General features: G+C 52.9%; 2 protein-coding genes and 1 non-coding gene across 3 annotated transcripts; all 3 read right to left on the bottom strand.

Moving 5' to 3' along the window:
• Positions 1-149: 149 nt before the first annotated feature.
• Positions 150-1,594, bottom strand: CUNH12orf57 (chromosome unknown C12orf57 homolog). The gene is made up of 3 exons (XM_007937139.2): positions 1,543-1,594; positions 1,070-1,246; positions 150-301 (listed from the first exon to the last, which is right to left on the bottom strand). The coding sequence occupies exons 1-3, from the start codon at positions 1,592-1,594 to the stop codon at positions 150-152; spliced, it is 381 nt and encodes a 126-aa protein (XP_007935330.1).
• Positions 1,595-1,842: 248 nt separating this feature from the next.
• LOC122149685 lies at positions 1,843-1,904 on the bottom strand. Its single transcript, XR_006163273.1, has one exon. It is a non-coding gene; the product is annotated as a U7 small nuclear RNA (small nuclear RNA).
• Positions 1,905-3,235: 1,331 nt separating this feature from the next.
• On the bottom strand, positions 3,236-9,944 carry ATN1 (atrophin 1). The gene is made up of 9 exons (XM_007937138.2): positions 9,894-9,944; positions 9,614-9,751; positions 9,347-9,460; positions 6,561-8,530; positions 6,041-6,263; positions 4,957-5,653; positions 3,984-4,127; positions 3,457-3,637; positions 3,236-3,269 (listed from the first exon to the last, which is right to left on the bottom strand). The coding sequence occupies exons 1-9, from the start codon at positions 9,918-9,920 to the stop codon at positions 3,236-3,238; spliced, it is 3,528 nt and encodes a 1,175-aa protein (XP_007935329.1). The 5' UTR covers positions 9,921-9,944.
• Positions 9,945-14,874: the final 4,930 nt, after the last annotated feature.

Here is a 14,874-nt window from a genome sequence, read left to right as displayed (position 1 = left end):
AAGGAATCTGGAGACAGGAGGTAGGGGCTGTTGGGGGCCACAAAAGACTGATGCCAAAGCCAAGTCACAGGCACATTTATTATCCTCTGAGAATGCCAAGGTCTTCCTCTTCCTGAAGCAGCATATGGTACAGGAAAGGGCCAGGACCCTCAGGAGGCAGCAACACTGCCACCTGGAGCAGGCCCGTGGGGCGGCAGCGTCATTGGCGGTAGGAACAGAGCCTTCAGCTTGCCTGATAGGCTGGCAATCTCTGGATCCTGGGCTTCATAGGACTTGACCAAGCGGGCAAACTTAAGGACACCTGCAAGGTGGAATGGAGGGTCAACCACACTCTGGGGACCCACATACCACAAGAGGGCAGGAGGGGTAGATAGATGAGTCACTGGCTGCTCCCCCACTGGCCAGGGAGGTGTTTGCAAAACAGGACACAACCTGGCCTCTCCAGTGTGGTTTGAGCAATCCCTTCCTGGTCTACACTGCACACAGCTGAATGGCAATACAGTGAATGAAAAACATCCCAAAACAGTATGTGTCTCGCTCTCAGATGAGCCATTTAGGCAATTCTGTCACAAGAACCTTAAGTATAAATACCCAGGAGATCTGAGCTCTACAACTAGCACAGGATGCCTATGGAGCAGCTGGGCTGAACGAAAAAACACCCTTGGGAAACAGCATGATCTCATCAAGGAAATTTCACTGCCAACCCTCAGAGATTACTGTTTCAACACCTTGGAAGGGCTATACAGCAAACGCTCATGCAGTCTTTTTTCTCACTGAAATGCTAGCTAGCAGAATTGGGTTCAACTCCAGCTCTGCTGGGACCCTAGGCATTTTACTACTGGAATCTGTCTCTTAAAATAGAATACTTCAGTGATTAATTAAAAAAAAAAAAAAAATAGTAACTACAAAATGAATTTAGGACTTTGCCTGGCACAAGTTCAGAGTAGACGCTGGGCCCTGAGTGACAGTGTTAGTCGTATTGTGGGTGCCACCATGTGGGGAAAAGGGAAACATCAGTTCAGGGTCCCAACAGATCCCGACCCACCTTGACACCGCCCGTCCAACCCACCTTCCCCGTCGCAGCTGAAGCCATAGGCTTTGATGACCTCTTGCTGGATCTGCGTGGCCACGGGCAGAACAAACTGCAGCATCTTGCCCATGTCATTGCATGCGTTGTCCCGAGCTTCGTCCATGCGGACGGCGTTCTCTGGGGCCGAGAACGCCTGGATGACCTCCGCCAAGACCACTGTGCCCCAGAAGCATCCCCCGAAGGAGTCCCAGCGTAGGCGTTGGAGCACCGCCGGCGGGCCCAGCCGTGAGCGCAGGGAAGGGGACAGATAATTAAGGGATTGAGCCGTTGGTAACACGACAAACTCGGTCTTGAAATTCTTCGCTATAGAGGGCTAGGACCCCCCTTAGCAAAGAATAATGGTACACGGCACCACCACCACCCCGCATCGACTGTAGTCATCTCCCTCTCTGTCCTCCGCGGTATCCTCCCCGAGCAGACACCCTACCCCCGTGACTAGAGGTGCTTCTCACCCTTGGCCTGTTCCGCGCTCAGGGCCGCAGGTTGGGCCGAGGCAGACGCCATACAGAACTAGAAAAATGCACTGTGCAGTGAAGTCCTGGGAGAGCACCACGGAAAGGAACCACCTTCCTGAGCGGCCCTAAGTCCGATGGGAGCGGATGGAAAATAGTATTAGCCGCAACCGGAAACAACTAAAGCGTAGTCCTAATGGTGCAGATCGGATCTCCGCGAAGAAAGGGAGAGAACCTTAATAACACGAATCAAATACAATGAAACAAATAAGTCTACTGTTGAAAACAACATAGGATAGGGAGGGTCTTCCGGAAAAAACCGGAAAACCTGCTAGACAAATTCTAAAAGAGCTGTAACACTACAGGAAGTGAGCGTGGAGCCAACATGGGCTATCCATGGACTCCACTATCGGTGAGGGTGAGCTGAGAGCGGAGTTTTATAACTCTCTAACCATGTATAAGTAATGAAACACATTAGCTTTCAACAGAAAGAAACAATACTCTGAAGAACTAACTTAAATCTTCATTTCTAGAGTTTGAGACCTTTTGTTAAGAGCCTATGCAAATGAGCGTGACATTGATTGGCTGAAAAGGCAACCAGCCACACCTCTTTAGTTTTTAAGAACGAAGACTGTGATTCGCGGAATAAAAGCTGGGAGCAAGCGCAGCTCTCGCGTTTTCCCGAAATCGCCTTGTCTAGGCGTGGGAGGAGCTTTGTAACCCTTATTTTCCTTCGCTTCGAGGCGTTTGAAATTGTCACCCACTGGCTTAAACCTAAGGGTAAGATCACATTGACCTATTTGAAACTACGCCACCCCACCCAATAACTATTTCTCAAACTGTTCCACGGAAAAGATCCAAAACCCTTATCCTAGAGTACTCTGGCGGCTCCTAGTTGTGGGACAAGTAGCAAAAACACTCCCAGCGCTCAGAGTAGTTTCTCGGGCATAATTATGTCAGGTGTCTAATTATCTCAGGTGTCTAACACTTGACTTCTCCAGGCTGGCAGGGCAGGGTGACGGCTGCACCCCTCCAGTTGAACCAAGATACCCTCTCCAACTGTGCCAAGTCTCTGCACCCAGTGTTTCCTTCAGACCGTCCCTCCTACCTCCCCACCAATTTCCTCAGCTTTTCTCTGGGCACCGCTACACAGAGACCCACCCCCACCCCCACCGATCGCAAGAAAAGAGTCGCAGCCATCTTCGTGGGGAATCGTGAGGATGTTTTTGTTTGGTTTTGGTTGGGATGTTTTTTAAAGAGCATCATATAGATATTTATATATATAAATTATTAATGTAGGAGAGGGAGAGGGGCATACATCGCAGGGGGCGCGCACACAGGGATTCGAGGGGGGCAGGGGCGGCACAGGATGCTACGCGAAACAGCCACATCTAACAGATGAAATAATCACACCAACGGGGTGGGGGAGGGGCGATGGCCACCAAGGGCTGGGCTTGGGGGAAGAGGAAAGCAGGGGGACAAGGAAGAGGGACCTGGTCCAAGATACTGTGGGCTTATGCCCCACCCTCGCCACCTCCCCACACCAGCCTTCTGTCCCTTCCTCCTGCCCACTGTCCAGCTGCGAAGGCCCTGCAACTAAGCAGTAGCCTCTCCTGGCTCTTTGTGGCAGGCCAGGAGGGGGGCCTCCAAGGTCCAGACGCAGGGGCCATGGGTGCTCTCTTGGTCGCAGGTTTTACAGCGGCTTGTCGCTTTCCTTCTTCAGGTGACTGGGGTGGGGGTGGAGGAGTCAAAGCAGAATTGAGCCTGAGGTCAACCCTGACCTGGCTCCTCTCAGAGAGGAGAGAGAGCAGGGCATTCTCTCTGTAGGAACCTGGAACCCTGCTGTCCATGCCCACACCCCATTCCAGGCTTGCTGAACCCACTTCCCCACTCCTGGCCCAGGGCAGCCCATACCTGTAATAGTCCTCCTGGGCAGGCAGCGGCACACTGTGCAGGGGGTGATGGGCGTGCAGCCACTGCTGCTGCTCCAGCGCCAGGCGCTGCAACTCAGCAGACTGCGCGTGCATGGCCTGCAGCTGGTGAGCTGCTGACATTGGGGCAGAGAGGGAGGCTGGCAGGTCCCGGTAGGGGGCAGCTGAGGGCAGAAACGGCAGGGGGCACATGATTGATGGGTACTGAGCACCTACTATGGGCCGAGAGACAGTCTTTACACAGAGGAAACCAAGACTAAGAATTTAGGTAACACTCTCAGTTGTGCAGGTTATCTATCAATGGTGGAGCCAGGATGCAAACCTCAACAGCATACCACTAAAACCTATGCCTCTCTTGGGCAGGGCCTCAGCTCCCCTCCTCTCATTCCCAGTTCCTCTAAGGACTTCCTCAACCCTTCCGAAGACCGACTAGGCCAATCTCACCATCCAAATTCCTCCTTTCTGCCCTTCCCTTATTAGAGTTTTCCCACCCCAAACCTCCATCCTTACCAAAGAGCTGGTGACGAAGAACTTCGTTCTCGTGCAGAGGATGAGGAAGAAGGGGGTTGGGTAGGGTCCCAGCAGGGTAGGGGATCCGGGTAAGGTGAGACCCTGAAGCCAGGGGGTCAATGAGAGGATGCACCGAGGCAGAGGCTGGAGGACAAAGAAGAGAAAGTTGTCACCAGAAGACAGGATTGCGGAAACTATCCATGTGGTGAAAGGAAGCCTGGAAAGAGAACTGGACGGTGAAACACAAGGAGATCCAGAATGGAATAGGAGGCAGCATGAAAGACGTAGGGGCCTGGGGGTGGACAAGACTAGATTCTACTGGAGTAGGGGTATAAAGATGACAGGAAACAGGAAAGTAGAGTTGCCAAAGAGGTTTGAGCAAAAGGAAGGAAAAAATTAGCCTGCTTAGAGGAAATGAAGGACAAGTAGACATTCAGTAAATGAGGCAGGAATGTAAGCGAGGTTGAAAAGGAAAAGGCACAATGAAGCTACAAAGTTCTAGACAATGAGAAATATGGTCAAAGGACAGTAAAGCTCAGTATCACCTATAACATTCCAAACCAAAGCTGCACGGCTCTTTTTGCTAATAGATCTAGAGGTGCGGAGGAGCATGAAGACCTCCATCTGGCAGGAAAGGAGAGGATAGCAAACAGCAGACAATAGAGTTGAAACCAAACGAAAAAAAATAAGTAAATGAAGGGCCTGCGGAAAGGAGCTGTAAAGGTAGAAGGGTGGTTTTCCTTCATGGGGCTCCAGCTTGGGTCTCTATCATGGGTGGGAAGAAAGGCTAAGGAGAGGGCTGGGGTATCTGCAGCTAGGCTAAGACATGAGGAGACAGGCTGGAGAAATGAGAGGAGGCACCAATCACAGCAAAGAGGCAGGGAAGTCTTGGCCTGAGGAACAGAAGAGCCTAGTCACGTGCCAGGAGTAAAGAGGCTCCAAAGCATCAAGGCAGGAAGTAGGGGGGTCTCACCTGCATGGATGGCATCCTGCTGGTGCAGGTGTAGGTGCGAGTGGATGTGGGAGTGCTGGTGGTGATGTGGGGTCACGTTGAGCATCTGCAGCCGGGCCAGGGGGTCATTGCCCAGGGCTGCCACCCTTTCTGCATGCTGCCTCTCAGCTGCCAGCCGCTCAGCATATGACATGTCAGGTCGCAGGGCTGGCCCAGCTGCCAGCGCTAGACGTTCTCGTTCTAGGGGCCCGAGGCTTGGATGAAAGGGGAAAGGGTGCAGGCCAGGTGGGCCAGGCTGTAGGGCTAGACTCCCATGTCGGGGAAAGGGATCAAGGCCTGGCCCAGGTACCCCATGTAGGGGTTCCAGCTCGCTGGGCTTCACCTCAAAGCCAGGCTTCAGGCGGTCACGAAGGTCTCGTTCACGGGCTTCCCGCTCCCTCTCCCGGGCAGCTGGGTCACTGCTATACAGGGCTGGGACATTGTAACCCAGGAGCCCTGGGTCCACTGCCCCCAGGGGCACGTAGAATGGGTGGTTGCGGTTGCCAGGAGACATGACGTGGGGCCGGGCATATTCGCTGAGAGTGCGCAGGGCTGGAGTGTCGGGACCCAGATAGGGGGGCACTGTAGCCACAGCACTGCCTGGCTCAAATGGAGGGCGATGGGGCACTGGGCCCAAAGATGGGCACTCCACTGGAGCACGACCCTCCTGGGCCAACTTCTGTGAGACAAACGGAGAAAATGAGTCAAAAAACGCAGTTCTGAAAAAAGGTCGCAGGTCCCAATGTGCCCATTTGTGTCAGCAGCTGAATGCCAAAATGCCTCGCCACTGGAACTATGGCTACCAGGAATTTCTCTGCCCCCTGCCTCCCCCCCACCCACCCCCGCTATCTGCCCTGACTGCGACCCACCTGATCTTGCCTTTCTACAGTAACCCAGGAATGCAAACATTCCTTCAGTTGAAATCTTTTGGTCTCCATTTCATGAGCTGCAGAAATCCCTCCTCTCCGACAGGTGGCGATAACACTTCCCCATACTTCGCCCCTCCCTCCGCAGCGCAAAGGATGGGGGGAAAGAAGGCGGGTGGCGCATCTTGTGACGCACTCACCACGCTACGCTCCAGCTCGCGCTCCTTTTCGCGTTCGCGCTCCTTCTCGCGTTCGCGCTCGCGCTCGCGCTCCTTTTCTTCGCGCGCGCGCTGCTCCGCCTCGCGCCGCACCTTCTCCACCAAGTCGGCCCGCTTCTTGGCCAGCTTGGAGCCCTCCAGCGGCACGAAGTATAGGTCGCTGCGCGCGCATGAGTTAAAGCCGCGGTCCAGGTGCTTGTTGAACCTGCCCGGCGCGGAAGCGGTGCGCGCTCAGCCCTTACGAGCTGCTCCGGCGGCCCCGTGGCGACCCAGCCCTTGCGACACTTGTGCAGCCCCCCAGCCCTAAAAGCAGCCCCGGCAAACCCTGAGGTGCTGTTTACGGCAGGGCCTCAAGGGCGAGGCGAGGACTGAGGAACCCCCAGTACTTTGAAAAGCACCACCTGAATGCAAGGCCTCTCTTTTATGGCTATCTCCCCCTCTCACCGTCACTCCGAGCGCCCTGTTCCTGCTTGGCCGCCCACAACCTACCCGAAACGCTCACCTGGCAGACTGACTGGCATGGCTGGGCACGTCTACCACCTTGGGAGGGGGCGAAGGGCTGCGGGCCGGAGGCACTGGGCTCTCGGGGGGCTCATACTCCTCAGCGGGCTCCTGTTTGATCTGTGTGGCGCTAAGAGGCGGCCCTGAGGCGGAGACCGCAGGCGGTGGTGGCAGGGAAGACAAGCCTGAGGGCCCCGCTGGCGGTAACTGCCCGGTCCCCACAGTGGGCGAACCTGGCTTGAAGGTCCCTGGGCCAGCGGGGGGTGAAGCTCCTCGGTACCCTGGTGGGGTCCCCGTTCGAAATGAGGGTGGTGACCCAGGCTTATATCCAGGTGGGGTGGCTGTCTTGTAGGCTCCGGGGGATGGAGCTCTCTTTCCATATGGTGGGGGCCCGGGTGGGGAGGCCGTTTTGTAGCTTGCTGGCGAGGCGGCCACCGTAGCAATGACAGTGGAAAGGGTAGCTGAGGAGGTGGTGACTGGAGGCACAGGTGGGAAGGGGTAGGGGGCCCCTTGAGGGCCCTGGGAAGGAGAGGGGTGTGAACACGGGTAGGGCCCTTGAGAGGAAGAAGAGGAGTTGGAAGAGGAGGAAGCAGCTGGAGGGCCATTGGGACCTGCTTGGCTGTAGGACACCTGGCTGTGAGGTGGAGGCAAGTGTGCTGCTGGCCCTGGTGGGTAGGGCCTGAGAGACCCCAGGGAGGGTGCCATGGCATAAGGGTGTGCATGGTGAGAGCTACTGCCCTCCAGGGGATGGGGATATGCTCCAGGTGGAGGCCCAGAACTTCCATGATGCTGCTGCTGCTGCTGCTGCTGCTGTTGCTGGTGGTGGTGATGGTGTGTTGGAGCTGGTGGGTGGCCAGTGGACTGGCCCCCGGCAGAAGGGAAGGGGCCTGGATGGGCATTGCTGTTGGCTAAGAGGCGGCCATAGGGAGGAGGTGGGGGGGGACCCTGGCTCCATACAGCCTGGGATGGGAGAGAAGGCTGAGTGTATTTGGGTGGTTGATTGGAGACAGAGAGACTTGTTGGGGGAGGGAAGGAGTGAGGATAACTAGGTAATGCCTGGGAAGCTGGGTACTGGGAGGCAGAGGAAGAACTGGAAGAGGAGGCTGCTGCAGAGCTATTAGAGGATGAATAAGGATACCTCATAGGGGGGGCTGGGGCAGAGGAGGAAACGGGGGGCAAAGGGTGAGGTGAAGGGGGCAGGGTTGAGCCCTTCTCTGGGCCAGGGGGAAGTCCACCCATACCCTGCCCCATGGCATGGGGAGAGGGCAGATGCCCAGGTAGTGGCTGAGCCCCTAGGCCAGGAGGAGAGGCTGATGCATTGTTGAGGGGTCTCAGGGCAGGCGGAGGAGGCAGGTTTGGTGTCACATGGGGGAAGGTGGCTGGGGGTGGAGCAGAGGATAGGTTCCCACCACCCACGGGAGTGGTCGGTGGCTTTGTTTGGAGAGCCCCACCAGCCCCAGAGCTTGATATTGAAATGGGGGTGGTGGGTGGTGGGTGCTGCTTACCCCCACTGGGGGCCCCTACAGAAGAGGCAGCCCCTGCCCCCTTGGGACCCATTGGAGGTCCAGACAAAACTCCACCAGCCCCTGTAGGATAGAGCTGTGGGTGAGGGGGAGGGGCTCCAGGAGGAGCCTGGAACATTCGAGGTGCAGGGGGCTCCATGGGAGCATGATATCCCGTGGGGGTCACAGAAGGATGGGGTTCAAAGCTAGGCTCTGGCTGTCGGGGGGTGCTATCTGCTGGGGGAGGGGAGGGAGGAAAGAGTGGAGGTGGGTGGTAGGGGCGAGCTGGGCCCTGGGACAGGCCAGAAGACGAGTCGGAGTCATTCTCCACACTTCCGGGGCTGTAGATGCTAGGGGACGTGCTGCGGTTGTCCTGGTCAATATCCCTAGGGTCACTGCTGCCATCATCATTGAGGCTCCGCCCATCTAAGCTGTCCAGATCCGAGGGAGACTGTGGCCGAGGGAGCTCCTGCTATACAAGAGGGAGGCTATTTTTCCTTCTTTTCCTTTCTTGCCTCTCCTAGATTTGGGGCCTCCCTTGTACAAAATTATTTTCCCATATCTCTGTTGTGATGTGATGACTAAGTCCTCTTGCTCAAGCCCACCTCCTTGCCATCTGGGGATTCCCCCACTCTCCCTATATTCTCAGCAGCCAACCTTGTTTCCCTCCTTATACAACCCTATTCCTTCCTCAAGTGTCCATCTCCAGTACCTTCTCACTTTCCACAGCTGAACCCAAATTCATGTCTTCCCCCATCTCATATCTGCCCTTATCTTGTTTATCCCTTTAACTAACCATCTCAAAAACCCTTAGTTCTTAATAAGACAACTTCAACATTTTCCTTATGCCTTAGGCATGTGACTGCTAACCAGAAGGCTGGTTAGCACTAGCCACTAGCCACTCCTTGGACAGAAGGTTGGGAAATCTACTTCTGTAGTGATACCACCTCGGAAACCCAAGGAGGGGTCGCTATGAGTCGGATCTGACTCGATGGCAGTGAGTTTAGCTTAGTTTTTTTAGTACTAAGACTTCTTACCCTGAACCTCAAACCTAGAATCCCTCAAACTCCTCCAGTCCCTTTTGCCCTGCCTGGTCATCTAGCAGTCTGGCCAAAGCCCTAAAGATCGACATGTCTGACATGTCTGACAGAGTTACTTTAACCAGGATATGGCTTTTTTTCTCATATCCCAGGAGAGATCAAGGTAGGAATAGTGAGCGAAAGAAGTTTGGGGGAGAGAGAGAACGCTCAGAAAATGGATCAGGATGGTTGCAAAGATTTCTCACCTCAGTTTTAGTCTTTTTTGGTGCGCTGGTCTCCTCACTTTCACTCTCCGAGATCTCCTCACTACGGCCCTGCTTGCTGACCTTTGGAGTAGACACTTCCTCCACTCGGGCCTTCTGTGAGGAAGAGAAAATTTTTGTCTTATACCTAGACTCTCCCAAGCCGCCACTGTTAATCTCTGCCAGACAGGAAGTGCTTCCATAACGTATACACATACACCTTCAGCCCCAGTGCCAGGCATCCTGTGGGAGGACCTGAAGACAGAATACCTTGGCTGTTTGCCTAGACTTCTCAGCTTTGCCATCACTGCTAGACGTGCTGACCCCTCCAGGGGAGGCCCGGCCCCTCGATCTCAGTTCTTCCCGGGGCCCAGGGGCCTCTTTCTTCCGTCCACTCCTCATTGACATCTAAGGAGGAAAGAGGCAAGAAACTTTTTTTTTTTTACATCAAACCCAACTTTATAATGTGCCTTACTTAACATTCTTCTCCAGGTCCTACCCTCTTCCCTGCCCCTAATCTTTCATGTCTTGCACTTTAACTATTACTTACTGAGTCTTTATTCTGTCGTGTCTTCATTCTTCAGGCTGTGGAGACCCCATTCTCCTCTGCCTGGGCAGCTGAATACAGAAACTTCTCTGCTTCACCCCAAGATCCCCACGGCTGTGGCCTGGGAAGTAGGAAGCAGATCTCCAAGTTTCCAGTGTAGATACCTGGAACTTGCAGGAACTCTCTTCAGTGAAGTCTGTGGAGAGAGACCATCAGAGTCTCCAAATGGGTAGTAGAGTCTGAAGGTGGTACTACTGTGCTTGCCAGAGGGCTGAGTAAGAAGCCTAGCCTTTGGGCCAAGAGAGGTACAGCCATCACATAACACTGCTAGCTTGCTCCACGGGCTACCTCAATTCATCTACACATGAAGGAGAGAGAAACTGCTGACAATATAAGCTCTTTCATCTCTGGGGAAGGCAAAAAATAAGATGTAGCTGTGAGCCCCAAGCTACAAGATCACACCATTTCACCCTTGATGATTCCTAAGGAATATCTGTATGCACACAAACTCCACAGAGCTTTACAAAGGAGCATAAAGAAATGAAGCTGGAGTATTAATTTACTGAGTACTTTATTTAAGCCCTTTATATAGACGATTTCATTTAAGATTTACAACCCTGAAAGGAAGCTATTATTACTCCCATTATATAGATGAGGAAACTGAGGCTCAAAGAATGGATTGTAACTTGCCCAACTTCACATAAGCAGTCAGTGACAGAGTCAGAAACAAGCCCACATTGGATTTCAAAGCCCATGCTATTTCTTCTGTACTTTGCTGTACTCTTCAGAAGCTCATGGGGGGATTTCTCAGAAAACCAATATGAGTCCCAGAGATCTGAAAATATTATTCCCCCCACACCAGAGTAGGTGGGAGAAAATGTTCCATCCTACAACATAAAGGACCACAGCCCTAACAATCCCAAAACCAAAGCTTGTTGTTGTTGTTATGTGCTGTAGAGTCGGCCCCAACTCATAGTGACCCCTCCTTGGGTTTCCGAGGCAGTATCACTACGGAAGTAGGATTGCCCAGCCTTCCTTCCGGGGAGTGGCTGGTGGGTTTGAACCGCCAGCCTTCTGGTTAGCAGTCAAGTGCTTTAGCCACTATGCTACCACAGCTCCTAAAGCTATGTATCCCTAAATCACAGACTGTTGTGTGTCTGTGTGTGTCTATGTATGTGTGTGTGTCAAGCCAGCTATTTTTGTTTGCACTTGTTTATAATTACTGCTAAGTGTCATGCCTCTCCATACTACAGACCAAAACAATTTCTTTTTTCTCCTTCCTTTCTATATCCTCCACAAATAGCATGCATCTACAGGTGTTCTTTTCTTGTTATTGACCTTTAAACCCACTGACTTCAGTAGGTCTTTTTGAATTAAGTGCTGCTGGCCTAAGAGAAAACCGAGCAAGCTTACCCATCCATTCTGACTTAGGAGGCCTGGCTAGGTAAATAGCATTTCCACATTCTATAGAATCTTTTTCCAAGGACTACGGAGAGTAATTACTTCTCATTTACTTCTTCTGAATCCTTCTCAGGCCAGTGGGGAAAAGTGAGCATAACCTTTCCAGATAACTTTATGACAATTTAATTAGAGTCACAAAATAGCTGGTACAAAGCCCCACGTCTTCTCAACTTACAAATAATGCTCTATCTAGTTGAACAATCATTTTTCCCTTCAACTACAACTACCACCATATTTTTGAGTTGTTGTATATAGATTGATTTTAAAATACTGTCAACCCCAAAAAATGCAAAGGACAAAACTTAATATAACAAAAGGGAGAAAAACAATCAAAACAAAAGCACAACAAAGATGGCAATCTGTGATTGGCTATGACCTTTGCTAGCCTCCCTAGAAGGCAGGGCACCCATTTCTCTTCCCATTACAGAACCTGTTCCCCAAATCAGTCAGGGGATCCAAAAGCTCAGAGAAATACAGGAATGTACCTGAAGAACACAGAAATCAGTGTGCCTTTCCTCTCACCTCAATTTTTTTTTAATCAGCTGAAACCTGAAGAAATTAGCAAAGAGTAGCATTGAAGGAGAAAAGCAGTCATAAAAAGGTAATCCCAGGGATAAAGAGAGAGGGATTGAGGCTGGATTGCATGTATGTTTCAGAACATGAGGCATGTTCTAGCACCAACTAGTTGAGCTATACTTCTTGCTATAGCAGCCAGTCACTGTACCCAATATTATAAAGAGCACCTACTATGCCAGGCCACCCACTAAGCACCAAAAACCCAAACCAAACCCACAGCCATCGAGCTGTTTCTGACTCATAGGGACACTATAGGACAGAGTAGAAATGCCCCAAAGGGTTTCCAAGGCTGTAAATCTTTACAGAAACAGACAGCCTCATCTTTCTCCTGCAGAGCGGTTGATGGGTTCAAACCACTGACCTGTGATTTAACCATGCGCCGCCAGGGTCCCTAAGCACATTCACCTTGATTACCTCAATGCAAAGGGAAAATGATAGACCAGACTGGAAAACTGGAAAAAGGTTGTGAGAAATAGGAAAAAAAGCGCCTCAGTAAGAACAGAGGGAAATAAAAGGGAGAAGTATGAGAAGGCTGGAGTCCCTGGGTGGTACGGCTAACCCAAAGGTTGGAAGTTTTAGTCCACCTAGAGGTATCTTGGAAGAAAGGCCTAGTGGTCTACTTCAGAAAAATAACTTGATGTCAACTGTTTCTCTTTGGGTTTTTTTTTTTTTTTTTTTTTTTGCCACCTCCCCTCCTCCAGTATGGGAAGGAAATCAGAAGAAATACAATCTAGTCACAAGACTTTCTGGGAGGAACTTGCAGGGTGAATTTCAGGACCATTGGCCCAGCCCTCCTCATTCCAAACCTGCCTGACTAGCAAATCAGTTCAAAGTGTCTCCTAAATAGATAACAATGCAGCCCAGACCAGCAAATAATAATGCACTGGCCTAAACCAACCTAGAATCCAGGGTTGTCAGAGAGGCCTCAGAGATCATCTAGTCTATAATCCTCTCATCTTACAATGAAGCTGAAGCGCAAAGAGAGGAGAAGAGGCTTGCCCAAGGTCACAGAGGCACAACCAAGACTAGACCCAGGTCTTCTGGTTTCCATTCCACTGCACCAGGCTGTGCCACAGCCCTCTCCCCTGGGCCACCCTCACCTGGAAGAACCCGTCATTCCCATAAAGTCAGGGAAGTGGAAAGCTGAAGATTAGCTGAGGGAAAGGGTCACTGTGGGGAATAGTCTGAAAAAGACTAGGAAGAGAAAGTCTCAGAAAGGGAGACTCAAAGAAAATCGTTTTAAAAAATGGGAGAATTTCAGTGCAAAGACGCAAAAGAAACGTGCTGTGTATAAAAGTCCTTAATAATAAGTGAGACAGTATAACTTAAGAGCACTTACTTTCACACACTTACCATGCCTGAGGGGAGGGACTCAGAGACACACCTATGACCTGCAAGTAACATGTCTACCTGTTCCAAAAGACTGCTGGATGAAAGGGGCTGCACCCTCTGGGGAACTTCCTATCCACCAGCAGCACCAGAAACAACCTCCAGAACCCAACCAAGAACTAAAATTGGGGCCCTGCTGCACCCCAAGGACACAGCCACACACTAAGATCCAATCAAGATTCTGAACCCCCACCTATTGGACATCTCACTAGGCCATTGCCATGGCAACAAAATGGCATCCCCCCTACCCCCAAGAGACCATCCCAGGGGTCCATCTCGCACAAAGGGAAATGTTAAGAGCTCAAGACAGTAATGAAGACCCCTATACAGAGACAATGGCTAGAGGGACAGCAAGTGCTCTAGGGATTTGAGGGTGGGGTCACAACTTGTTTGGAGTGCCTAGGAGGCCGCCCAATTCTCTCCTCGTTCTACATTCCCTGAAATCCTTTCTAACTCCTCAATGTTCCTGTCTTCCTCCTCAATCCTTTTGGGAGGACCCACACTACCCCACCCCAGTGCTCCTCTCCCAGAAGTAACTATGTCTGGGATTAAGAAAACAGGGTCAGAGGAGACCTACAGTAAGGGAAAGAAAAATGAGTCACAAAGGCATCACCTTCCCACTCCCACCCCTCAAAACCCCTGGTTCTTCTTCTCAAAAATGGATCTCTCCTTGCTCCTTTAGAAGCCTTCGTTTCCCCAGGTTCCATTTCCCTTCTTTACTAGCCACATCCCTCTCTTTCCACCTACCACACCCCTTCCCCATTTCCCTTCTATTCCGAACACCCCAAGCTCTGGCCCTGAAACCCAGGCTCCGGGCCTTTGAGGCTTTTCCTGGAGTCCTCACGCCCCACCTCGCTGCCATCTCTCCAATCCTTTCTGCCTTCGCCCCAATCCCCCTCAAGAGCATCTCCGTTTTCCTTCTGCCAACACCCCCACACCCCCATTGCGTTCCTCCTCTATTTGTCCCGGGGTCCTGGCTACCCCTTTGCCCCATCAGTCCTCCTCCTGAGCCCCTCCCACCACTACCCACATTGCTGATCCTCTGGGTGCCCTGGCCCCCATCCCTCCTCCGGGCCGGCCCCACCCCCTAAGCCCCCAACCTCAGGCCAGGCAGTGCCCGCAGTGGGGGGGCCTGGATCGGGAAAATAACAAATGGAGGCGACGCCGGCGGGAGGGGGAGCTGCGAGGGGTGGGGGTGGGGTGCTGCGGGCCAGAACCCGGCGGGCCAAAGGCCAGGGTGGCTGCACAGCTTACCTGGTTGTGTCTCGGGACGGCTGGTTGGCTCTGGGAGGGTTTCGGGGCTCCGGCGCTTCCGGGGGGCGGCGGCGGCCGCTCCCCGCCCCCCTCTCCTCTTCCCGGCTTCAGTCGCCGCCGCGACGCCGACGGCGGCGGCCCTGACCCCCCCGGAGGGCGGCCCCCATCTCCCTTCTCCTCCCCACCTGGCTCCGATCGCCCGCCGGCCCCCGGAGTAAATCCGGATCCCGCTCTCGCTCGCCTCCTCCCTAGTAGCGCCGCCTCCCCCGCTGCCCGGAATGCCGCGGCCGCGCCGCTCGCCCCC

The sequence above is a fragment of the Orycteropus afer genome, unplaced genomic scaffold, assembly GCF_000298275.1.
Source record: "Orycteropus afer afer isolate SDZICR_OR568_19922 unplaced genomic scaffold, OryAfe1.0 scaffold00040, whole genome shotgun sequence".
In the NCBI taxonomy this organism is placed as follows: Eukaryota; Metazoa; Chordata; class Mammalia; order Tubulidentata; family Orycteropodidae; genus Orycteropus; species Orycteropus afer.
Note: the sequence above shows the minus strand (reverse complement) of the source record. Positions and strands in the feature narration are given on the sequence as shown.